The sequence below is a fragment of the Mustelus asterias genome, chromosome 4, assembly GCF_964213995.1.
Source record: "Mustelus asterias chromosome 4, sMusAst1.hap1.1, whole genome shotgun sequence".
Classification (NCBI taxonomy): Eukaryota; Metazoa; Chordata; class Chondrichthyes; order Carcharhiniformes; family Triakidae; genus Mustelus; species Mustelus asterias.
Window position 1 is genome coordinate 70,668,881 of NC_135804.1, and position 27,630 is coordinate 70,696,510.

A 27,630-nucleotide genomic window follows, 5' to 3' on the forward strand; every position below is an offset into this window, starting at 1 on the left:
ATGGTAATAGGCTCATCATTTACTCCCAGTTACATGATCAGTGCCTGCTAATAACACAAAGCAGTGGCACAATAGCAAGATATTAAAAAGCCATTATAGATAGGTAGAATTGATCTGTGGCTGATGATGATGTGAACCCATTTCCCTGGGCTGATCTCTTTCTGGAGGGTTCCCTTTGTGTTTTGAGCTTCTTGCATAATCTAATCGGTTGAGCTATTGTCTATGTTTTCCCTGCTTGGAGTCTAAAGTGATTAAGCTGTCTGAAGTGATGATGGGGTGCCCATGAGTCATCGCATTGCTGTGAGCTGCTGACAATATTTTAAAATAAATTTGATATACATGCGTAAAAATGTCCATGATATTAAGCATAAAAGTCGTCTTAAGCATAAAGGTCACCCCCTTCAGCGATCAGTGACTAGTGGTGTGCCTCAGGGATCAGTGTTGGGACCGCAATTGTTTACGATTTACATAGATGATTTGGAGTTGGGGCTCAAGTGTAGTGTGTAAAAATTTGCAAATGATACTAAGATGAGTGGCAGAGCAAAGTGTGCAGAGGACACAAAGTCTGCAAAGGGATTATAGTCTAAGTGAGTTATAGAGGTTTAGAGCATGGAAACATGCCCTTCGGCCTGGGCGAGGATCTGGCAGATGGAGTACAATGTTGGTAAGTGTGAGGTCATCCATTTTGGTAGGAATAACAACAAAATGGACTGTTATTTAAATAGTAAAAAATTGCAGATTGCTGCTGTGCAAAGGGACATGCGTGTCCTTGTGCAGAGGAGATTCACTGGGTTGATTTCGGAGGTGAGAGGGTTGGCTTATGAGGAGAGACTGGGGCTATACTCATTGGAATTCAGAAGAATGAGGGGAGATCTTATAGAAACATATCAGATTATGAAGGGAATAGATGAGATAGAAGCAGGGAAGTTGTTTCCATTGGTGGGTGAAACTACAACTAGGGGGCATGGCCTCAAAATACGGAGAAGCAGATTTAGGACTGAGTTGAGGAGGAACTTCTTCACACAAAGGGTTGTGAATCTGTGGAATTCTCTGCCCAGTGAAGCAGTTGAGGCTACCTCATTGACTGTTTGTAAGGCAAGGATAGATAAATTTTTGAACAGTAAAGGAATTAAGGGTTATGGTGAGAGGGCGGGTAAGTAGAGCTGAGTCCATGAAAAGATCAACCATGATCTCATTGAATGGCGGAGCAGGTTCAAGAGGCCAGATGGCCTACTCCTGCTCCTAGTTCTTATGTTCTTGTGCAACCAGAAAAAATGCTTTCTATAGTGCATCTGTAAAGGTTGGTGAGAGTCATCGCGGACATGCCAAATTTCGGCATGGAGGGACCAGGACAGGTTGTTGGTGATCTGGACACCTAAAAACTTAAAGCTCTTGACCATTTCTACTTCATTCCCATTGATGTAGACAGGGGCATGTCCTCCACTACACTTCCTGAAGTCGATGACTATCTCCATCATTTTGTTGACATTGAGGGAGAGATTATTGTTGTTGCACCAGTTCACCAGATTCCCTCTCTTTCCTGTACTTGTCTGCTTCCTCTTTCCTGTACTTTCCTCTTTCTTGGACTCCATCTCGTCCTTGTTGAAACTCTGGCTGCAATTCTCCCAAAAGCACTGAATTGGCGAGAAAACTATTCTAGATCCCGAATGTTTTGGCAGTTCAACTTCTCATCGAATCTCCCCACTCTGTGCAATGCAGAGGTCCCAATTGTGAATCTCATTAAAAACCCAAGGGGACAGGGCCTACTCACACTGGAGTCTGACAGTTCTGGAACTCTGCGCATGCGCAGTGGCCCCGATCTGTCATTCTCCCGGTTTGCTGGCCAACTCAATCGCTGGCCAGCCCGGGACCCTCTCAGTGCTGCCCCTTCAGCGGCCCCTACAACAGTTCCTGGGCCAACCCTGACTGAACACCCACTCCCCTGCCCCCTAGTCACACCACGCCCCCAGGCCGCCCCAATGGCTGCCCTCCCTTCATCCCAGACTGATCGCCATGCTGAGTGGCAGCAGGCCCCGCCCCCTTGACAGTGCCCAATGCCTGGCGGGCAGTGCCAAGGTTCCCCCCTGTAATGGGCACTTTGTCCCTTTGGCAGTGACACGGAGCACAAGCTGACACTGCCAGTATGCCCATGCTCAGGGGGCACCACCCCTGCCGCCCGACCCCCTGGGGTGCCCCGATCGCCCCACCTTCATTTCGGCAGGATCTCCTGCTAGATCCCTGAATATGGGGAGCTAGTCTGAACCCTGCTGGAATGAAATACTCCTGGCGGAGTGGGATATTCAATCGGGACTGGTAAGTTCCGGTTTCCAGCGTGGTCTGGCTTGTGACTGTTTGCTGTCTCTGGGAGATGCGCATGTGTTCCCGGCACATGCGCAATCCAGAACAAAGCCGGCGACATGCTTCTCCCACCCCGACCTGCCAGAAAAGTTGCAGGTCGGGATGGGAGAATCGCGGCCACTGTTTCTTTCTTCACAGATGCTGCCTGATTTGCTGAGCATTTCCAGCATTTTTGTTAATTTCCCATTTCCAGTATCTGCAGTATTTTATGTTTATCATCCTGTATAACTTGAATGCAGTAAAGTCAGGTACTCCCAAGTGACAGTTTGAATTGAGTTTGTCTAAAGTTTAGGGTGGTATTAACATGCCATGGGGTTAAAAACTAGCTTCGCTCCCAGAAGTGATATGCCAGAGTAATTTAAGTCGCATGTTACAACAATTGCAAGGTTGTTGACAGGCAATTGTCCGAGGGAGGAACTAACTCACATTCAGATGCAAACATCTAGTGTCGTTTTTCATTTATGATTCTGATTGGAAGCTTTTTTTGAACTAAACTGTTGTCTTACTGCTACTAATTGTTTGTGCTCTTACTCTTCTGATTAAATACATTTGGTAGTAACAGAACCAAGACTGATGGATGAAGTTAAGACACAGACGACCATAATCTAATTGAACAAGCTGGAGGGGATGAATAGACTTCTCATTTCTATGTATCTAAGCATTGAATCCTATACTTAGAGTAGAGCAATTTCATCCAACTTGTGCAAACCAACAAAACTCTTATCATAGTAAAATCCAGGCAAAGGTGTAGATTTTTTAAGAAGTATTCTGTAAAAATAGGCATTTTTATTCCATATTGAATTGTGAGATTACATGTAATACTGCTTCCATGCAAGGCCTTGACCTAGCTTACTTGCAGTCTTTTCTTGACCACGATCTCTCACCATGGGATTGTACCAGTGTGAGCTGTCGCAGTCTCATCTCTGATTCAGAATGTTTGAGGTTCACTTCCACTTGAGGGCATGTTGCACTGTCAGAGGTACCATCATCCATGTGAGATGCTAAATTGAGGCCCTATCTGCCATCTTGCGTGATCATGAAAAATTCCATGGCATTATTTTGAAGAAGAGAGAGAAGTCCTAGTGTCCTGGCCAATAGTTATCCCTCAATCAACATCACAAAAATCGTGGCATAAAATGCTTAGGATGAGCAGGCCTACTTTTTAACCCAACTAGTTAAAAGGTGGGAAGGAAGTGTGGTTGGGGGGAGGGGAGGGGGGGGGCGGTGCCATGTGTACATTGAGGGACCCAAGATGCCCTATTATTTAAATATTTATATCCTCTGTGAATGTTGAAGGTGGAGAAAGTTGATTATTGAAGGAAAGAGCAGCTGTTCAAAATGCCGGAACTAATTAAAATATTTGTTTAATTTTGTGATGGGGATGTTTCTCTCTCTAGTTTAACAGGAATGTATTAAGTTGTTAAAAGCTGTACATTTAAGGTGTGACAATGATGTTCTATATATGATTCAGCTTTTAATTGCAGCCAGTGTTGTCTAATGGTATCAGTTTTGTGTTTGATGAACACTAGCTGTTTTTTCTATTTCACCCTGTGTAGGTTTCTCCTGTATTGAGAACCTGGAGGAGTACACTGGCCTGAAGTGCCTCTGGCTGGAGTGTAATGGTCTGTTAACGATTGAGAACCTAGATGCTCAGGCTGAGCTCCGTTGCCTCTTCCTGCATCAAAATCTCATTCATAAAATAGAGAACTTGGAGCCATTGCAGAAGTTGGACTCCATCAACCTGAGCAACAACTACATCAAAACCATTGAGAACCTCTGTAAGTAAAACTCAGAGGCCTTCCTGTCTTTTCCCATACATGAGAAATGCTCACAACATAAGCACCCTCTGCTTTTTACCATCTTGTTTACTGTTGACTGTCTACTTCATTGAGAGGCTGAGAGAATCGAAATGTGCAAATGACCATTACCCCCAGCCAAATAAAGGCAGAGTTTTTAATTGCATTTATACAAGTGCTATCTTCCCCCAATTGTTGTGTATTCAGTTGGAGCGGAGGGAAGATGTGTTGGCGTGGCGAGGTGCATGCAGAGAGAGGGAGTGGGCCTCTGAAACGGTGCAGTGGTGCCCATAGTTGGGAATGGACAAGATTGGATTGGAAAGCTATGAGGTGATGGGAGGTGTGCAGGAGGATTGATGGAGTTGGGGTGACATGAATAGGGGCGTAAGTAGTTGGCTGGGGAACAGGGAAGGTAGGTGGAGGAAGGTGCATGAACAGGAGTGTGAGGAGTGGACAAAGTGCATAGAGAGTGGCACTGGAATAGCCCTCGCAAAGTACATGCAATATGGTGCATTTTCCCTTTTTGACCTTTTAACAGAGTCAATCATTGTCCTCTCTTCCATTTGCCAATCTCAGTGGGACTACCTTCACTTGGATCCACCTTCAATAATCAAGTTGTGACCAGAAGATCAATTGCAACAGATTCTCTTCCAACCCCTTCTCTGTTATTTCTGATGTTGCCCAAGGATCTATCCTTGACTCTCTCCTCTTCCTTATCTACATGCAAATATAAGAAATAGGAGCTGGCATAGACCATGCAACACCTTGTACCTTCTCTGCCATTTAACACTATTGTAGCTGATCTTCCTCGACCGCATTTTCCTCCCTGTTCTCCATATCCCTTGATTCCCTGAGAGACAAAATATTTGTCTACTTCCATAAGACCATAAAACATAGGCCACTCAGCCCATCAAGTCTGCTCCATCATTCAATCATGGCTGATATTTTTCTCATCCCCATTCTCCTGCCTTTTCCACATAATCCTTGATCCCCTTATTAATCAAGAACCTATCTATCTCTGTCTTAAAGACACTCAGTGACCTGGCCTCCACAGCCTTCTGCAGCCAAGAGTTCCACAGATTCACCACTCTCTGGCTGAAGAAATTCCTCCTCATCTCTGTTTTAAAGGATCATCCCTTTAGCCTGAGGTTGTGCCCTTTGGTTCTAGTTTTTCCTACCAGTGGAAACATCCTCTCCACATCCACTCTATCCAGGACTCTCAGTATCCTGTAAGTTTCAATAAGATCACCCCTCATCCTTCTAAACTTCAACGAGTGCAGACCCAGAGTCCTCAACTGTTCCTCATATTTCAGTGTCTTCAACAATGGAGCATCCATAACCACTCACCTGAAGAAGGGGCTTGGAGCTCCGAAAGCTTGTGTGGCTTTTGCTACTAAATAAACCTGTTGGACTTTAACCTGGTGTTGTTAAACTTCTTACTGCATCCATAACCCACAGGAGTAAAGAATTCCAAAGCATCACAACCCTTTGAGTGAATACATTTCTCCTCAATCTCATTCCTAAATAATCAGCTACTTATCCTGAAAGTGTGTCCCCATATTCTAGATTTCCCAATCAGGGGAAACAACCTCTGAGTGTCTACCCTGTCAAACCCCTTCAGAACTTTGTAGGTTCAAAGAGTTCACCTCTCATTCTTCTAAACTCCAAAGAATATAAGCCCAATTTGCTCAGCCTCTCATCATAAGACAACCCTCTCATCCAAGGGACCAGTCTCGTGAAACTTCACACCACTGCCACCAATGCAAGTATATCCTTCCTTAAATCTGGAAAGAAAATATGTACACAGTACTCTGGGTGTGCTCTCAATAGACCGATATACCATTGTAACAATACTTGCTTATTGTTGAACTCGAACCCTTGCAATAATAGTCAACACGCCATTGAACTGCTTGCTGTATCTGCATTGAGACTTTGTGTTTGTTGTCTGATCGCACCCAAATCTTACTGATCATCAACATTCAAAAGCTTCAGACCTTTTAGAAAAATAGTCTGCTTTTCTATTATTACCAAAGTGAATAATCTCATTTCCTCGCATTATACGCCATCTGCTATTCTATTGCCCATTCATTCAACCTGTCCATAATTTTTAACAGCTTCTCTGTGTGCTGGCCCACAGCTTATAATCCCACTGTTTTTTGCCACTGGATACATTACTCTTGGTCATTTAACTAAGTCATTAATATAGATTTAAAATGACTGAGGCTCCAACACGCTCCTTGAGGCACTCCACCAGTCACAACTTGAAAATGCCCATAATTCCTACGTTTCCTGTATATTAACTAGTCCTCCATCCATGTTATCCTCAATTCCATGATCCTTTACCTTGATCTTATTAAACCTTCTGTATGGCACTTTTATCAAATGTCTTTTGGAAATTCAAGTATACGACATCTACCTACTCCACTTTATACACCCTACTAGTAGTATTTTCAAACTTTCTACTAAATTTATCAAACATGATTTGCCTTTTGTAAAATGATGTTTATATTATGCAATCATATGATGATAATAAATGCGTTCTTGAAACATGCTTTAGATTCCAACACTCTCCCAATATTTAATGTTAGGCCAACTAGCGTAAAGGTCCCTGTTTTCTCTGTCTCTCATATTTTGAATAGTGGTGTTATGTTTGCTAACTTCGATTTCACTGGGAACATTCTAGAATCAGGAGAATTTTGGAAGGTCATTACTAGCACTTCCACCATCTCTGCAACCATCTCCTTTAAAGCTCGTGGATGAAGGAAATCAGATACTGGGAATTTATTGGATTTTAGTCCTTCTAGTTTCTCCAATACTTTTTCTATTAATTACTGAACATTTCTCACTCTTTGGAGATCCTTGATTACCCTTAAATTTAAGAATATTGTTTGGGACTGGAGTATGTCATACTCAAACTTACTACTGCCCCTTGGGGATGTTATCAGAAAACACAGTGCCTGCTCCCACATGTGGATGGATGACAGCCATTCCATCTGTTCTGTGTTGTCAGACTGTGCTGGGATTTTCCAGGTGGGTCCCGTCGCAGCAAAAATAGCACAATGAGTTTAGGCAGGAATTTCAGGTGCGAGCCCCCGGCCTGTGTTTCTGATATTCAGACTTGCACAAACTGTAATTACTCCCAAATATTGGGAAGGCCAAAGTCCTTGTTTTTTGCCCGTTGCATACCAGTGTCACTTCCTGGCCACCTTGACTATTTGCCACAAAAACAGAAAAATGTTGGAAAATCTCAGCAGGTCTGACATCATCTGTGGAGAGAGAATAGATGTGGAGATGCCGGCGTTGGACTGGGGTAAACACAGTAAGAAGTTTAACAACACCAGGTTAAAGTCCAACAGGTTTATTTGGTAGCAAAAGCCACACAAGCTTTCGGAGCTCCAAGCCCCTTCTTCAGGTGAGTGGGAATTCTGTTCACAAACAGGGCATATAAAGACACAAACTCAATTTACATGAATAATGGTTGGAATGCGAATACTTACAACTAATCAAGTCTTTAAGAAACAAAACAACGCGAATGGAGAGAGCATGAAGACAGGCTAAAAAGATGAGTATTGTCTCCAGACAAGACAGCCAGTGAAACTCTGCAGGTCCAGGCAACTGTGGGGGTTACACAATGAGACAGCCAATGAACCGGAACAGCCGACAGAGAGATCCGCAGTGCATCCGAAGAGGAAAGAGTTGAATTGGACTCCTCCGGAAGGCCGCTGCCCTCGACTTGACATGTATGCCCAAGCCGTTAGGAGGTGCGTCAACACCAAATTCATCAGCCGCACTCACAAGACAGCCCCGAACATCACTCAAGCACAACGCAACGCTATCCACGCTCTCAAGACCAACCGCAACATTGTCATCAAATCAGCAGACAAAGGAGGGCCATCGTCATATTGAACAGAACAGATTACTGCAAAGAAGTGTACCGACAACTAAACAACGAGGAACACTACAGACAGTTACCTGCAGATCCGACCAAAGAACACATCCGTCACCTCAACACTCTGATCAAGACCTTTGATCCGGACCTTCAGAGCACCCTCCGTGCTCTCATCCCACGCACTCCCCGCGTTGGAGATCTCTACTGCCTCCCGAAGATACACAAGGCAAACACACCCGGCCGTCCCATTGTATCGGGCAATGGGACCCTGTGCGAGAACCTCTCCGGTTATGTCGAAGGCATCCTGAAACCCATTGTACAAAGAACCCCCAGCTTTTGTTGCGACACTACGGACTTCCTACAGAAACTCGGCACACATGGAGCAGTTGAACCAGGAGCGCTCCTCGTCACAATGGATGTCTCGGCACTCTACACCAGCATCCCCCACGACGATGGCATTGCTGCAACTGACTCAGTACTCAACGCCATCAACTGCCAGTTTCCAGATGCAATTTTACATCTCATCCGCTTCATCCTGGACCACAATATCTTCACCTTCAACAACCAGTTCTTCATCCAGACACGCGGAACAGCCATGGGGACCAAATTCGCACCTCAATATACCAACATCTTCATGCACAGGTTCGAACAAGACTTCTTCACCGCACGGGACCTTCAAACGATGCTATACACTAGATACATCGATGACATTTTCTTCCTTTGGACTCATGGTGAACAATCACTGAAACAACTCTATGATGACATCAACAAGTTCCATCCCACCATCAGACTCACCATAGACTACTCTCCGGAATCGGTTGCATTCTTGGACACACCCGTCTCCATTAAGGACGGTCACCTCAGCACCTCACTGTACCGCAAGCCCACGGTTAACCTCACGATGCTCCACTTCTCCAACTTCCACCCTAAACACGTTAAAGAAGCCATGTCCTACGGACAAGCCCTCCGTATACACAGGATCTGCTCGGATGAGGAGGATTGCAACAGACACCTCCAGACGCTGAAAGATGCCCTCATAAGAACAGGATATAGCGCTCAACTCATTGATCAACAGTTCCAACACGCCACAGCGAAAAACCGCACCGACCTCCTCAGAAGACAAACACGGGACACAGTGGACAGAGTACCCTACGTCGTCCAGTACTTCCCTGGAGCGGAGAAGCTACGGCATCTCCTCCGGAGCCTTCAACATGTCATTGATGAAGACGAACATCTCGCCAAGGCCATCCCCACACCCCCACTTCTTGCCTTCAAACAACCGCACAACCTCAAACAGACCATTGTCCGCAGCAAACTACCCAGCCTTCAGGAGAACAGTGACCACGACACCACACAACCCTGCCACAGCAACCTCTGCAAGACGTGCCGGATCATCGACACAGATGCCATCATCTCAAGTGAGAACACCATCCACCAGGTACACGGTACATACTCTTGCAACTCGGCCAACGTTGTCTACCTGATAAGCTGCAGGACAGGATGGCCCGAGGCATTGTACATTGGGGAAACCATGCAGACACTACGACAATGGATGAATGAACACCGCTCGACAATCACCAGGCAAGACTGTTCTCTTCCTGTTGGGGAGCACTTCAGGGGTCACGGGCATTCGGCCTCTGATATTCGGGTAAGCATTCTCCCAGGTGGCCTTCGTGACACATGATGGCGCAGAGTCGCTGAGCAGAAACTGATAGTCAAGTTCCGCACACACGAGGACGGCCTCAACCGGGATATTGGGTTCATGTCACACTATTTGTAACCCCCACAGCTTGCCTGGACCTGCAGAGTTTCACTGGCTGTCTTGTCTGGAGACAATACACATCTTTTTAGCCTGTCTTGATGCTCTCTCCACTCACATTGTTTGTTTCTTAAAGACTTGATTAGCTGTAAGTATTCGCATTCCAACCATTATTCATGTAAATTGAGTCTGTGTCTTTATATGCCCTTTTTGTGAACAGAATTCCCACTCACCTGAAGAAGGGGCTTGGAGCTCCGAAAGCTTGTGTGGCTTTTGCTACCAAATAAACCTGTTGGACTTTAACCTGGTGTTGTTAAACTTCTTACTGAGAGAGAATAGAGCCAACCTTTCAAGTCTAGATGACCCTTTATCAGAGCTGAGAGCAAGAGAACATCAGACAAGATTTATGCTCTGGGTCAGGGTCGGGGGGGGGGGTGGTGCTGTAATTGGACAAAGGAAATGTAAATAGTGATGATGAAGGCTGAGAAAGGTGCCAGAGGTGTCCATTGAGTGATTAGAATGTGTGAATGGCCGAACATAGAACATTACAGCGCAGTACAGGCCCTTCGGCCCTCGATGTTGCGCCGACCTGTGAAACCAATCTAAAGCCCATCTAACCTACACGATTCCAATATCATCCATATGTTTATCCAATGACCCTTTAAATGCCCTTAATGTTGACGAGTCCACTACTGCTGCAGGCAGAGCATTCCACGCCCTTACTACTCTCTGAGTAAAGAACCTACCTCTGACATCTGTCCTATATTTATCACCCCTCAATTTAAAGCTATGTCCCCTCGTGCTAGCCATCACCATGCGAGGAAAAAGGCTCTCACTGTCCACCCTATCTGATCCTCTGATCATCTTGTATGCCTCTATTAAGTCACCTCTTAACCTTCTTCTCTCTACCGAAAACAGCCTCAAGTCACTCATAAGACCTTCCCACCATTCCAGAACAGAGGTATAGATTATTAAGGGATGACCTGAGGAATGTGGCAGTTGCACTGAAACTCTCCCCTGAGGGGAGGGTTCATGCTCTGAAGTTGTTGAACTCAATGTACATTCCAGAAGGCTGTAAAGTGTCCAATCGGATGATAAGGTGTTGTTCCTCCAGTTTGTGTTGGGACTCACAGGAACATTGCAAAAGGCCAAGGACAGACATGTGGACAGGAGAGCAGAGTTGTTTGTTGAAGTGCCAAGCAACAGGAAGGTTTGGGTCCTGCTTGGAGACACTTTTCGCGTTTTTCTCAGCCTTCACTATTCACTCATCATGTATACATTTCCTTTGTCCAATTACAGCCCCCCTCTCCCCCACCCTCACAGTATAAGTCTTGTCTGATATTCCTTACTCTCAGCTCTGACGAAGGTTCATTCAGGCTCAAAACATTGGCTCTATTCTCGCTCCACGGATGCTGTCAGATCTGCTGAGATTTTCCAGCATTTTTCTGTTTTTGTTCCAGATTCCAGCATCTGCACTATTTTGCCCTTATCTTAACTGTTTGCCACTTTGGCATCTTAATTGACCATGACTTCCAACCCCCTATCTGGTTATCATAAAGACTTTCCAATTCCACATCTATCAGTCTGTTTCTGCCCATTCTTCAGCTCACCTGCTGCTGAAACCCTCTCACTTCCAGACTGAACCAATACAGTGTTCTCTGGCCTTCTATGTTCCACTCTACATGAACTTGAGCTGACTCAAATGCTGTTGCAAATATCCTAATTTGCTTGGAGCCCCATTCACTCATCACTGTTGTGCTCACTGAACTGCATCCACACCTGTTTCCCAATGCCTCCAATTTAAAATTCTCCTCCTCATGGCCTAGCTTCTCTTTATCTGTGTATATTCCTTCAGCCCCTACCTCCCCTCTTCTTTATGCTTCATCCCCACCCCTTTCCGCTCACCAGTGATGGTCATGCTTTTAATCACTTGGGCTTCACACTTGGGAATTCCATCCCTAAACTTTTCCCCTTTCTTCTCTTTTAAGATCCTCTTTGGCCAAAACCTTTGGTCACTGATTAATAACTTTAGGATGTTGGAATGATTTTCTGTGTTTAAAAGTGCCACATAAGTGCAAGTTGCTGTGATTCCATATATGAAGTTAATAGCAGGCAATTTGGCTGTTGTTCTCTGGGCCTGAGTGTAGACTACTGTACTTTTATATCAAAAAGGTTCAGAGAGGGGAATTGATCCATGATATATTGCTGTGAATCATCAGGTACTATGTTCCTATTTGTGTTACAAAGATACTTACCATGTAACGGGTCTCCTTAATCTAAACCTGTAATGATCTTCTGCTCTCTCAGCCTGCCTTCCGGTGCTCAAAACGCTACAGTTGGCTCACAACCAGCTGTGCACGGTGAAGGACATTGAACACCTGAAACAATGCCTGAGCTTGAGTATCCTTGACCTTTCATACAACAAACTGGGTGATCCTGACATTATCACTGTCTTTGAGGTGATGCCTAATCTGGTAAGTGAAACTTGTCCCTTATGTATTTGTAGTTGGAAAATGCAGGTGTAATCTCTGTAGACTGACGTTTCGATTTAAGATTGAAAGCAGAGTTTAAATCTTCAGCTCAGTTGCTAAATAACCAAAACCAAAAGGATATGGAAATTAAATGGTAACCTTGTGAGAAACAGTTTGTGAGAATATTTTCACTCATGGATCTCAATTTTAACTTGTATCAGTTCAGGGAGATAAAGATTAAATACATTTAATGAAAGTGAGGAGGTGTGGGATAGAGGGAAAGTTGGCCGATTGGATAGGTAACTGGCTGTCTGATCGAAGTAAGAAGTTTAACAACACCAGGTTAAAGTCCAACAGGTTTATTTGGTAGCAAAAGCCACACAAGCTTTTGTGTGGCTTTTGCTACCAAATAAACCTGTTGGACTTTAACCTGGTGTTGTTAAACTTCTTACTGTGTTTACCCCAGTCCAACGCTGGCATCTCCACATCATGTCTGATCGAAGACAGAGGGTGGTGGTGGATGGAAAATTTTCGGATTGGAGGCAGGTTGCTAGCGGAGTGCCACAGGGATCAGTGCTTGGTCCTCTGCTCTTTGTGATTTTTATTAATGACTTAGAGGAGGGGGCTGAAGGGTGGATCAGTAAATTTGCTGATGACACCAAGATTGGTGGAGTAGTGGATGAGGTGGAGGGCTGTTTTAGGCTGCAAAGAGACATAGATAGGATGCAAAGCTGGGCTGAAAAATGGCAAATGGAGTTTAACCCTGATAAATGTGAGGTGATTCATTTTGGTAGGACTAATTTAAATGTGGATTACAGGGTCAAAGGTAGGGTTCTGAAGACTGTGGAGGAACAGAGAGATCTTGGGGTTCATAGCCACAGATCTCTAAAGGTTGCCACTCAAGTGGATAGAGCTGTGAAGAAGGCCTAAAGTGTGTTAGCTTTTATTAACAGGGGGTTGGAGTTTAAGAGCCGTGGGGTTATGCTGCAACTGTACAGGACCTTGGTGAGACCACATTTGGAATATTGAGTGCAGTTCTGGTCACCTCACTATAAGAAGGATGTGGAAGCGCTGGAAAGAGTGCAGAGGAGATTTACCAGGATGCTGCCTGGTTTGGAGGGTAGGTCTTATGAGGAAAGGTTGCGGGAGCTAGGGCTGTTCTCTCTGGAGCGGAGGAGGCTGAGGGGAGACTTAATAGAGGTTTATAAAATGATGAAGGGGATAGACAGAGTGAACGTTCAAAGATTATTTCCTCGGGTGGATGGAGCTATTACAAGGGGGCATAACTATAGGGTTCGTGGTGGGAGATACAGGAAGGATATCAGAGGTAGGTTCTTTACTCAGAGAGTGGTTGGGGTGTGGAATGGACTGCCTGCAGTGATAGTGGAGTCAGACACTTTAGGAACATTTAAGCGGTTGTTGGATAGGCACGTGGAGCACACCAGGATGATAGGGAGTGGGATAGCTTGATCTTGGTTTCAGATAAAGCTCGGCACAACATCATGGGCCGAAGGGCCTGTTCTGTGCTGTACTGTTCTATTTAGTGGTAGAGAGAGTGTGCCTAAGTGATCAGCAGAACGAGACAGTGTTAGCATTCTGAACAGTTTCTGTCGGCAAGAAAAACTTACACCTGATATTCTCAGGCAGTTTCCTAATCAAGTCTTAACACATGGTGGCACAGTGGTTAGCACTGCTGCCTCACAGCGCCAGGGACCTGGTTTCAATTCCTGACTTGGGTCACTGTCTGTGTGGAGTCTGCACGTTCTCCCCATATCTGCGTGCGTTTCCTCCGGGTGCTCCGGTTTCCTCCCACAGTCAGAAAGATGTGTTGGTTAGGTGCATTGGCCATGCTAAATTCTTCCTCAGTGTACCCAAACAGGCACCGGAGTGTGGCGACGAGGGGATTTTCACAGTAACTTCATTGCAGTGTTAATGTAAGCCTACTTGTGACAGTAATAAATAAACTTAAACTTAATTGTGCATAACTCTGAGAACAGGCAGGATCAGGTACTTGCAGAGTAATGTGACAGCAGGCAGCAGCCTGCTTTCATTCCTCTAATGCTTCTTGGTTAGTGTCTGTTTTTTTGCTGCTGATTTATTTCACTGCCCCTTTAACTTTTCTGGTGGCAGCAGAATGTGCAGCAAGACATGAAGAAAGAGAGGGCAGAAGGAGTAGGAACAGAAACATAAAGTGATGGAGAAAGTTTGAGAGGAAGGAGAAAAACAGGAAGGAAAGAGAAAGTTTAAGGTTCACTTGTGCACTCATAATGTGGGATACTTAAAGATGGATACCACCTGTAGACAGAGGATTTTTTGTCAGATTTATTTACTCATTAAATACACAGCAGCCAAATGATACAACAGGATATTTGGACAGAATAATAGTTATCAATACTGGAGTCTGCCTACACAAGATAATTTAGCGCAAAGCAGAGATGAGCGAAATGGAAAGTGAGAGAGGAGATAAAGGTTGTTGCTTTAAGCCAGTGTGAATGTGCTGATCTAGGACATCTACCAGTGTGTACGTGCAGATCTGGAGCCTCTGCCAGTGTGTGTAGTCATAATCAAGATGTGACTGGTAAAATATATATTCATCAGCTGGACTATTTTATTAAATCATTTATCTCTGTGCTGTTAAAAATGGAAAAATTGCTGAGTGAACAAATAGTTCGCTGGTCACCTGATGCATTGCAGCAGTTTCAAGGTAACAGTGGTCAGGGGGACGCAAAGTCTGCTCCAACTAACTCTGAACAAAGCAAAACCTTTGTAATCTCCCATTAATGGGCTAATGGCCTAAGTACTAGCAATTCGGATACAATGGTCTCAACAAGAGAGAGACTATTTACCAACACAAAACCAGTGTCTCCAAAAACAAAAGGAATTCCAACTCAATGTAAACCGCAAGATTCCAGTCATCCTGTGCCCAACGTTGAGGAGGTCTCACATGATAGCCCCAAAGCTGCATTGTGATATTGTCTGTTGGAACTGAATTTTAGTAGTTATTGTTTTTGACCTCTCAACGTGAATAGAACCGTTAAGCCAGTAGCAGCAGAAAGAACTTGCACCCTGATCAAATGTCCACTGCTGGAACCATGGGACTTGCGTCTCCCGATTGACCTATTCTACATGCCTTCTGCTGTGCAAGTCTCACCTGGGAAAGACAGAGCATTCTGCAATCAGCCAACCTCCCTTCGGAAGGAACATCAATTGACTTCAGATTATGGACTCTGGAAACATGTAAAACTAATACTTGTATTTCTATTCGGGTGGTTATCTCCCCCATGTGAGTGTGAAAAGGGGTGGACTTTGCAAAACCCCTCTCAGTAATAAACCAAACCTTTTATTTTCATTATTCCTCAAAATTTGCTGTAAGTTGTTGACAGAGGATTGGAACATTTCCAAATTGAAGAGGAAAATATGCCACCATTTATGAAAGGAGAAATAAGAATAATAAAAATCTTTCTTTTCATACACGAGGGGGGAAATTGGAGCAGTTTAATTTGACCCCTGACCCCCTCCTGTCCATGACAAAGCAGACCTGGAATATCTGCTGGAGTGTACATGCAGAGCTGGAGCCACTTCTGCTGAGTACATGTAGATCTGGAGCCTCTGCCAGTGTGTACCTATAGATCTGGAGCCTCTGCCAGTGTGTACCTATAGATCTGGAGCCTCTGCCAGTGTGTACCTGTAGATCTGGAGCCTCTGCCAGTGTGTAGCTGTAGATCTGGAGCCTCTGCCAGTGTGTAGCTGTAGATCTGGAGCCTCTGCCAGTGTGTAGCTGTAGATCTGGAGCCTCTGCCAGTGTATAGCTGTAGATCTGGAGCCTCTGCCAGTGTGTAGCTGTAGATCTGGAGCCTCTGCCAGTGTGTAGCTGTAGATCTGGAGCCTCTGCCAGTGTGTAGCTGTAGATCTGGAGCCTCTGCCAGTGTGTACCTGTAGATCTGGAGCCTCTGCCGGTGTTAGGCTGCAGACATGTCTCCTTCCACATTTTCTTGAGGTTCAAAACTTTGTTATAAAATGCCTCTCAATTTCTTTTCAGAATATTAAGTTCACAAAGCATTAATGTTCTTCATTATACTTTCGGAGTAAAGCAGTGTGGCAGGCTGCATTGTATGCGTTTATTGCCCTGTGGTCTCCAATGCGTTTGTCAGGAGCATGCGCGCTTTGTTGCTACACAAGGAAACTTGTGTTTGTGCTCACAATAAAAAGCTTGCTGACGAATGCGTGTGACTCCAAAAGAGAAAATGCTGGAAAATCTCAGCAAGTCTGGCAGCGTCTGTAAGGAGAGAAAAGAGCTGACATTTCGGGTCCAGATCACCTTTTGTCAAAGCTAAAAAGCATAGAAAGTGGGAGATATTTATACTGCAGGGTATTTACATGTATACCCTGCAGCACAAATATTTCCCATTTTTTATGCAGGGATGTACTTCTGAGGTTGTATAAGGCTCTGGTCAGACCCCATTTGGAGTATTGTGAGCAGTTTTGGGCCCCGTATTTAAGGGAGGATGTGCTGGCCTTGGAAAAGGTCCAGAGGAGGTTCACAAGAATGATCCCTGGAATGAAGAGCTTGTCGTATGAGGAACAATTGAGGACTCTGAGTCTGTACTCGTTGGTGTTTAGAAGGATGAGGAGGGATCTCATTGAAACTTACAGGATACTGCGAGGCCTGGATAGAGAGGATGTTTCCTCTCGTAGGAAAAACTAGAACCAGAGGGCACAACTTCAGGCTAAAGGGACGATCCTTTAAAACAGAGATGAGGAGGAATTTCTTCAGCGAGAGAGTGGTGAATCTGTGGAACTCTTTGCCGCAGAAGGCTGTGGAGGCCAGGTCACTGAGTGTCTTTAGAACAAAGAAAATTACAGCACCAGAACAGGCCTTTCGGCCCTCCAAGCCTGCGCCGACCATGCTGCCCAACTTATCTAAAACCCCCTACCCTTCCGGGGACCATATCCCTCTATTCCCATCCTGTTCATGTATTTGTTAAGACACCCCTTAAAAGTCACTACCGTATCTACCGTATCTAACTTAGTGATTGATAAGATCCTGAGAAACAGGATTTATGAACATCTGGAGAGGAATAGTATGATCAGAAATAGCCAGCATGGCTTTGTTCAAGGCAGATCATGCCTTATGAGCCTAATTGAATTTTTTGAAGATGTAACTAGACACATAGACGAGGGAAAAGGGGTAGATGTAGTTTATATAGATTTCAGCAAGGCGTTTGATAAGGTGCCGCATGCAAGGCTTATTGAGAAAGTGAAGGGGCATGGGATACAAGGGGACATTGCTTTGTGGATTCAGAACTGGCTTGCCCACAGAAGGCAAAGAGTGGTTGTAGATGGGTCTTTTTCAGCATGGAGGTCGGTCACCAGTGGAGTGCCCCAGGGATCTGTTCTGGGACCCTTGCTCTTTGTGATTTTTATAAATGACCTGGATGAGGAAGTGGAAGGATGGGTTGGCAAGTTTGCTGATGACACAAAGGTTGGTGGTGTTGTGGATAGTGTAGAGGGATGTCAGCAGTTGCAACGAGACATAGATAAGATGCAAGACTGGGCGGAGAAGTGGCAGATGGACTTCAACCCAGATAAGTGTGTGGTGGTTCATTTTGGCAGGTCAAATAGGATGAAAGAATATAATATTAAGGGTAAGACGTTTGACAGTATAGAAGATCAGAAGAATCTTGGGGTCTGGGTTCATAGGACACTCAAAGCAGCGTCGCAGGTAGAGGCTGTAATTAAGAGGGCGTATGGAATACTGGCCTTCATCAATAGAGGAATTGAGTTTAGAAGTCGGGAGATAATGCTGCAGCTGTATAGGACCCTGGTCAGACCCCACCTGGAGTACTGTGCCCAGTTCTGGCCGCCTCATTACAGAAAGGATGTGGAAGCCATAAAAAGGGTGCAGAGGAGATTTTCAAGGATGTTGCCTGGATTAGATGGCATGCCTTATGAGGATAGGTTGAGAGAGCTAGGCGTTTTCTCCTTGGAGAGGCGAAGGATGAGAGGTGACCTGATAGAGGTGTATAAGATGTTGAGAGGTATTGATAGAGTGGATTCTCAGAGGCTTTTACCCAGGGCTGAAATGGTTGCCACAAGAGGTCACAGGTTTAGGGTGCTGGGGAGTAGGTGCAGAGGAGATGTCAGGGGTAAGTTTTTCACTCAAAGGGTGGTGGATGCGTGGAATCGGCTGCCAGTAGTGGTGGTGGAGGCGGATTCGATAGGGTCTTTTAAGAGACTTTTGGATAAGTTCATGGAAGTTAGTAAGGTAGAGGGTTATAGGTAAGCCTAGTAGGTAGGGACATGTTCGGCGCAACTTGTGGGCCGAAGGGCCTGTTTGTGCTGTAGCTGTTCTATGTATCCGCTTCCACTACCTCCCCCAGCGACGAGTTCCAGGCACCCAACACACTCTGTGTAAAAACAATCTGCCTCGTACATCTCCTTTAAACCTTGCCCCTTGTACTTAAACCTGTGCCCCTTAGTAATTGACTCTTCTACCCTGGGAAAAATCTTCTGACTATCCAGGTTACAAGTTAGCAAGGAACGAGCTGAAAAAGGGGCTTAGGAGAGCTAGGAGGGGGCATGAGAAGCCCTTGGCGGGTCGGATCAAGGAAAACCCCAAGGCTTTTCACTCTTACGTGAGGAATAAAAGAATGACCAGGGTGAGGTTAGGGCCGGTCAAGGACAGTAGTGGGAACTTGTGTATGGAGTCAGTAGAGATAGGCGAGGTGATGAATGAATACTTTTCTTCAGTGTTCACCAAGGAGAGGGGCCATGTTTTTGAGGAAGAGAAGGTGTTACATACAGGCTAATAGGCTGGAGGAAATAGATGTTCGGAGGGAGGATGTCCTGGCAGTTTTAAATAAACTGAAGGTCGATAAGTCCCCTGGGCCTGATGAAATATATCCTAGGATTCTTTGGGAGGCAAGGGATGAGATTGCAGAGCCTTTGGCTTTGATCTTTGGGTCCTCACTGTCCATGGGGATGGTGCCAGAGGACTGGAGAATAGCGAATGTTGTTCCTCTGTTTAAGAAAGGGAATCGAAATGACCCTGGTAATTATAGACCAGTTAGTCTTACTTCGGTGGTTGGTAAATTGATGGAAAAGGTCCTTAGGGATGGGACTTACGACCATTTAGAAAGATGCGGATTAATCCGAGGTAGTCAGCATGGATTCGTGAAGGGCAAGTCGTGCCTCACAAATTTGATTGAATTTTTTGAGGAGGTAACTAAGTGTGTTGATGAAGGTAGGGCAGTTGATGTCATATGCATGGATTTTAGTAAGGCGTTTGATAAGGTCCCCCATGGTCGGCTTATGATGAAAGTGAGGAGGTGTGGGATAGAGGGAAAGTTGGCCGATTGGATAGGTAACTGGCTGTCTGATCGAAGACAGAGGGTGGTGGTGGATGGAAAATTTTCGGATTGGAGGCAGGTTGCTAGCAGAGTGTCACAGGGATCAGTGCTTGGTCCTCTGCTCTTTGTGATTTTTATTAATGACTTAGAGGAGGGGGCTGAAGGGTGGATCAGTAAATTTGCTGATGACACCAAGATTGGTGGAGTAGTGGATGAGGTGGAGGGCTGTTGTCGGCTGCAAAGAGACATAGATAGGATGCAAAGCTGGGCTGAAAAATGGCAAATGGAGTTTAACCCTGATAAATGTGAGGTGATTCGTTTTGGTAGGACTAATTTAAATGTGGATTACAGGGTCAAAGGTAGGGTTCTGAAGACTGTGGAGGAACAGAGAGATCTTGGGGTTCATATCCACAGATCTCTAAAGGTTGCCACTCAAGTGGATAGAGCTGTGAAGAAGGCCTATAGTGTGTTAGCTTTTATTAACAGGGGGTTGAAGTTTAAGAGCCGTGGGGTTATGCTGCAACTGTACAGGACCTTGGTGAGACCACATTTGGAATATTGTGTGCAGTTCTGGTCACCTCACTATAAGAAGGATGTGGAAGCGCTGGAAAGAGTGCAGAGGAGATTTACCAGGATGCTGCCTGGTTTGGAGGGTAGGTCTTATGAGGAAAGGTTGCGGGAGCTAGGGCTGTTCTCTCTGGAGCGGAAGAGGCTGAGGGGAGACTTTATAGAGGTTTATAAAATGATGAAGGGGACAGATAGAGTGAACGTTCAAAGACTATTTCCTCGGGTGGATGGAGCTATTACAAGGGGGCATAACTATAGGGTTCATGGTGGGAGATATAGGAAGGATATCAGAGGTAGGTTCTTTACTCAGAGAGTGGTTGGGGTGTGGAAAGGACTGCCTGCAGTGATAGTGGAGTCAGACACTTTAGGAAAATTTAAGCGGTTATTGGATAGGCACATGGAGCACACCAGGATGATAGGGAGTGGGATAGCTTGATCTTGGTTTCAGATAAAGCTCAGCACAACATCGTGGGCCGAAGGGCCTGTTCTGTACTGTACTGTTCTATGTTCTATATCCACTCTGTCCATACCTCTCATAATCTTGTCGACTTCTATCAGGTTGCCCCTCAACCTCCGTCGTTCCAGTGAGAATAAATCAAGTTTCTTCAACCTCTCCTCATAGCTAATGCCCTCCATACCAGGCAACATCCTGGTAAATCTTTTCTGTACCCTCTCCAAAGCTTCCACATCCTTCTGGTAGTGTGGCGACCAGAATTGAACACTATATTCCAAGTGCGGCCTATCTAAGGTTCTATAAAGCTGCAACATGACTTGCCAATTTTTAAACTCAATACCCCGGCCGATGAAGGCAAGCATGCCGTATGCCTTCTTGATTACCTTCTCCACCTGCATTGCCACTTTCAGTGACCTGTGTACCTGTACACCCAGATCCCTTTGCCTATCAATACTCTTAAGGGTTCTGCCATTTACTGTATATTTCCTATCTGTATTAGACCTTCCAAAATGCATTACCTCACATTTGTCTGGATTAATCTCCATCTGCCATCTCTCCGCCCAAGTCTCCAACCGATCTATATCCTGCTCTATCCTCTGATGGTCCTCTTCGCTATCCGCGAATCCACCAACCTTTGTGTCGTCCGCAAACTTACTAATCAAACCAGTCACATTTTCCTCCAAATCATTTATATACACAAAGCAAAGGTTTAAGACAGAGATAGATGGGTTCTTGATTAATAAGGGGATCGGGGTCATGGGGAAAAGACAGGAGTATGGGGATGAGAAAATTATCAGCCATGATTGAACGGCAGAGCAGAATCGATGGGCCGAGTGGCCTAATTCTGCTTCTATGTCTTATGGTCTTGTGCCTTTTTGCTTTGACGAAAGGTCACCTGGACCCGAAACGTCAGCTCTTTTCTCTCCTTACAGATGCTGCCAGACCTGCTGAGATTTTCCAGCATTTTCTCTTTTGGTTTCAGATTCCATCATCCACTGTAATTTGCTTTTATGAATGAGTGTGACTGTTGACAGCTGACAGCAGCCTCTGCTGGCAGCACAAACAAACTGCAACTGCTATTTCCAAATGGTCTCCTATCCAACAGCTCTGCTTAGCTTCTGAGATCAGAGGGATTGTTCATTTTATTGAATTTATTCAACATTAAATACATTTACACCACTGCTATGATTTCCTTGCACCATAAAGTTATTCCCTTTAACAAATTTTATCATTGGTAGAATGGGCATTGGGAAGAACATGGAGAAACACTATAAAATAAAGGATACAACTCTAAAGGGGGTGCGGAAGCAGAAAGACTGGGTGCATAGATTAATGAAGATGCAGGACAGGTTGTGAACGCATGGTTAATAAAGCATATAATATCCAAGACTTGTTCAAAAAGGGCACAGAGTACAAGACGAAAGAGGTTATATGAACTTGTATAAGACACTAGTTTGCCCTCAACAAGAATATTATGTCCTATTCTGGGCACTGCACATTAGGAAGGATGTAAAGACATTGGAGAAAGTACAGAAAAGATTCACGACAATGGTTCCAGGGATGAGGAACTTCATTTATAAAGATAGATCAGTGAAATTAGAACTGTTTTCCTTAGAGAAAAAAAGCCTGAAAGGTGATTTGGAAGAGGTATTCTAAATCATAAGGAGTCCAGTCACAGTAGATAGGGAGAAACTGTTCTCACTCGTGAGGATCAAGAACAAACAGATTTAAAGTAATTTGCAAAAGAAACAAAAGTGATATGAAAAGCTTTTTCACACAGCAAATGGTCTGGAAGGTACCGCCTGAGTGTATGATGGAGGCAAGTTCAAATTGAAGCATTCAAAAGGAAATTAGACTGTTCGCTGAAAAGGAAGAATGTGCAGGGTTACAGGGAAAAGTCTGGAGAATGGCACCAAGTAAATTACTCATTCAGACAGCCAGTATAGACATGATAGGTTGAATGTCCTCCTGCATTGTATAAATTCTGTGAGTTTTTAGTACAGAGATTGCAGTTAATGTCATAATAACATTATTATTATTCTGTCCCAGTATACAGTCTTTCCATCACCATTTATCAGCGTCAAAAATTAAAGTTATTTATTTCTCATGACATTTTTTATTTGTTTATAGAATCACTGCCAAGGCCATCATTTATTGTATATTCTAATTGCCCTTTAGAAGGTGGTAGTGAGCCACTTGAACTACTGTTATCTGTATGACCAAAGTACACTCTGTGCTGTTAGAGAGGGAGTTCTATGAACCTGATCCAGCAACATTGAGGAAATACAATATTTCCACAACACAAAAGCAAAATACTCCAGATGCTGGAAATCTGAAATCTGTAAATGCTGCTGCCACTGTGCATTGGTGGTGGAGGGAGCAAATGTTTGTGGAAGGGGTGAAATCATACCCTCCCCTCATCTCTCCTATTCACCTGTTGCTGTCTCAAGTTTGATTCCCTCTCAGATAAGTGTATCATAGAATCCCTACAGTCCCAAATCAAGTGAGGTCCTTTTGTTCTGGATTTTGTTGAGTGTCTTGGATGTTGTCAGAGCTATACTCATTCAGACAACTGGAGTGTTCCATCACACTCCAGATTGGTGCCTAGTAGATGGTGGACAGGCTTTGGGAAGTCAGGAGGTGAGTTACTCGCTGCAGGATTCTTAGCCTCTGACCTGTTCTTGTAGCCACAATATTTAAATGGATAGTCCAGCTCCATCTCTGGTCGTTGGGAACCCCAAGTATGTTGATAGTGGAGGATTCTGTGATAGTGATACTGTTTTTCATTTGTTTATACCGTCAAGGGGAGATGGTCATTGCCTTGAACTTGTGTGGAATGAACGTTACTTGCCACTTATCAGCCGAAGCCTAAATGTTGTCTTTCTGCATGTGGCCACAGACTGCTTCACTATCTGATGAGTTTTGAATAGAACTAACACCATAATCAGCAAACATCCCCACTTTTCACTTTATAATGGAAGAAAGTTCATTGACAAAGCAGCTAAAGATGATTGGGCTGAGTGAAGACTCTGCCCTGACAAGCTCCTGTTCGGTACTGGGGCTGAGTCCCTAATCTACTGAACTGTAAAACTGGGCAAAAAAACGCCGTCCTTATCTGTTTTATTCATAGTCTAGTGTGTGCATAGGCATTGCTGATTGTAGTTGTGGATAACACTCCTACTTCTAACACAAAGTTGCTGTCCAAATCCAAAAACAAAACTGACAATCCAGGGAGTGCGGCACTGTTGGAGGTGCATCTTTGGGGTCAGAAGTTATAGCCAGGGCCCATCTACTCTAAGTGGAGACACTATTTTGAATAAGAGCATGTGACTTAGTCCCAGTTTCCAGGCCAATCTTTGTCTTTCAATCAATATCAAAAGAACAGATTATCTGGTCATTATCGCATTGCTGTTTGTGAGAATGTGTCCGCAAATTGGCTGTTGTGTTTCCTGTATTGCAACAGTGACTAAACTTCAAAAGCTCTTCATTGGCTGTAAAACATTTTGAAATAGTCATGAAAGGGTTGAAATGAATGCAAGAAAGGAAATCTTCCTTCTCCCTATTCTAAAAGTCTCAAATCACCTTTGCCCAATTCAGACCAGATGATGTAGACCCTCCACACACGGATAAATGTGTCCCACACCCCCAGTTTGCTGCAAGGAGAGAGAGAGAATGGATGTGCTTAAACAATCCGCAAAACCAACTGCCAAATGAAAACAGTGTCAGTGTGCAGAACAGTGAGGAGACCCTGTTCATAAGAAAAGCCTTCCGCACCTGATATTCCCAGGCACTTTCCCAAGCCAGGCCTGACTGCCTAATTTCTGAGACCTGACAGGATCAGGTATTTTCAGACCTACGGGACCGAGGCAATAGTTTGATTTTATTCCCTTATCCTTCCATTAACAGTTTCATAGAAATCATAGAAACCCTACAGTGCAGAAGGAGGCCATTCGGCCCATCGAGTCTGCACCGACCACAATCCCACCCAGGCCCTACCCCCACATATTTACCCACTAATCCCTCTAACCTACGCATCTCAGGGGCAATTTTAACCTGGCCAATCAACCTAACCCGCACATCTTTGGACTGTGGGAGGAAACCGGAGCACCCGGAGGAAACCCACGCAAACACGAGGAGAATGTGCAAACTCCACACAGACAGTGACCCGAGCCGGGAATCGAACCCGGGACCCTGGAGCTGTGAAGCAGCAGTGCTAACCACTGTGCTACCGTGCCGCGGTGGATATTTCAAGCTGATTCCACCCTCCTCGTGTCAACTTTATTCCACCATGGAACTCTTGATTTTAACTCTCCTCTTGTCTCCTCTCTCTCCCTCATTTAATATCAGGATATTCTATATTCATCCTAATAATTGCAAGGTAACCAAGCCCATGTCCTCTCGCGAATGGCTGTGCTTGAACAATCGGCAAAATGCTACTCCAGACCCAAACCCATCGCTTCCATTTCCATTTTTCTTTCTCTTTTTATAGAGTCATAGAGGTTTAGAGCATGGAAACAGGCCCTTCGGCCCTACTTGTCCATGCTGCCCTTTTTTTAAAAAACCCCTAAACTAATCCCAATTGTCCACATTTGGCCCCTATCCCTCCATACCCATCGTACCCATGTAACTATCTAAATGCTTTTTAAAAGATAAAATTGTACCTGCCTCTACTACTACCTCTGGCAGCTTGTTCCAGACACTCACCACCCTCTGTGTGAAAAAATTGACCCTCTGGACACTTTTGTATCTCTCCCCTCTCACCTTAAACCTATGCTCCCTAGTTTTAGACTCCCTTACCTTTGGGAAAAGATATTGACTATCTAGCTGATCTATGCCCCTCATTATTTTATAGACCTCTATAAGGTCACCCCTCAGCCTCCTACACTCCAGAGAAAAAAGTCCCAGTCTATTCAGCCTCTCCTTATAACTCAATCCATCAAGTCCCGGTAGCATCCTACTAAATCTTTTCTGCACTCTTTCTAGTTTAATAATATCCTTTCTATAATAGGGTGACCAGAACTGTACACAGTATTCCAAGTGTGGCCTTACCAATGTCTTGTACAACTTCCCAACTCCTGTATTCAATGTTCTGACTGATGAAACCAAGCATGCCAAATGTCTTCTTCACCACTCTGTCCACCTGTGACTCCACTTTCAAGGAGATATGAACATGTACCCCTAGATCTCTTTGTTCTGTAACTCTCTCCAACGCCCTACCATTAACTAAGTCTTGCCCTGGTTCAATCTACCAAAATGCATCACCTCTCATTTGTCTAAATTAAACTCCATCTGCCATTCATCAGCCCACTGGCCCAATTGATCAAGATCCCGTTGCAATCGGAGATAACTTTCTTCACTGTCCACTATGCCACCAATCTTGGTGTCATCTGCAAACTTACTAACCATGCCCCCTATATTCTCATCCAAATCATTAATATAAATGACAAATAACAGTGGGCTCTTTTTACTTCTCTCTTTAACCCTCATAGACACTGTTCTCTATTGTCATGTCTTCTTTCATCTCTTCCCTCTCAGATACTCTCCCCTCATCTCTCCTATTCACCTGTTGCTGTCTCAGGTTTGATTCCCTCTCAGATAAGTGTATCATAGAATTCCTACGTGTAGAGAGAGCCATTTGGCCCATCGAGTCTGCACCGATCACAATCCCACCCAGGCCTTATCCTAATAACCCAACTTATTTATCCTGCTAACCCCCTGACACTAAGGGGCATTTTAGCACGGCCAATCAACCTAACCTGCACACCTTTGGACTGTGGGAGGAAACCCACTCAGACCTAGGGAGAATGTGCAAACTCCATACAGTCGCCCAATCTGGGAATCAAACTCGGGCCCCTGATGCTGTGCTAACCACTGTGCCACTTGTGTACATCATCTTTCTTTGTCTCTTTTTACATCAACCAAAAGGGCTGAATGAGGCATTTGTTCCTTATGAGCAGAAACATCAACTGTCCCATCCTACACTCTCACTGACCTGCCTATCCAACATACCATTTTGTGGCTAATCTTGTCAATCTCCTCTCTATCCTTCACAGTATAAAAGCTAAATACTACAAATGTTGGAAATCTGACATAAAGACAGAAAATGTTGGAAATATTCAGCAGGTCTGGCAGCACCTGTGAGGAGAGAAACAGAGTTAATATTTCAGGTCATGACCTTTCCTCCCTCAGCCTCTACTCCAAGCAATTTCTGTGATTCATCATGTTTTCTCTCCTTACTGTTCACTGTTTTCCTATCTTCTTTAATTTCTCCCTCCATGTAAAGCCCCCAACCCATATTCAATGGCCACCCTCTTGAGCTTGCAATTGCAAATTGTCTTGCGACTTTTCTGGTCTCAATATGGTGATTTCTAATCACTTTTTGTAATCACTCTTCACCAATGTGAGTGCTACACAACAACTTGAGTGTTGCTACACAGACTGTGCACAAATCATGTCCTTTAAAATACAACATTGGTTCACTAATGTGCTTTAGGGAAGGAAATCTGCCATCCTTACCTGGTCTGGCCTACATGTGACTCCAGAGCCACAGCAATGTGGTTGACTCTCAACTGCCCTCGGGCAACTAGAGATGGGCAATTCTACCCAAAGCCTACTAGGGAACAGGCAATTCTGGATTTAGTGATGTGCAATGAGGCAGACTTGATTAGGGAACTTAAGGTGAAGGAACCCTTGGGAGGCAATGACCACAATATGATATAATTTACCCTGCAGTTTGAGAGGGAGAAGCTGGAATCAGATGTAACGGTATTACAATTAAATAAAGGTAACTACAAAGACATGAGGGAGGAGCTGGCCAGAGTTGACTGGAAAGGGAGCCTGGCAGGGAAGACAGTGGAACAGCAATGGCAGGAGTTTTTGGGGGGTATTCGGGAGGTACAACAAAAATTCATCCCAAGGAGGGGGAAACATGCTAAGGGGAGGACGAGGCATCCATGGCTGACGAGGGAAGTCAAGGGCAGCATAAAA

At 44.6% G+C, this 27,630-nt stretch overlaps 1 protein-coding gene across 1 annotated transcript in view; it reads left to right on the plus strand.

Annotated features, from left to right (window-relative positions):
• The window catches only part of dnaaf1 (dynein axonemal assembly factor 1), a 155,104-nt gene that overhangs the window by 63,713 nt on the left and 63,761 nt on the right, over positions 1–27,630 (plus strand). The window contains exons 4-5 of the mRNA XM_078212026.1: positions 3,915–4,136; positions 12,110–12,276. Of these exons, the coding sequence (XP_078068152.1) occupies positions 3,915–4,136; positions 12,110–12,276 (389 nt within the window). The remainder of the gene's footprint in view (positions 1–3,914; positions 4,137–12,109; positions 12,277–27,630) is intronic.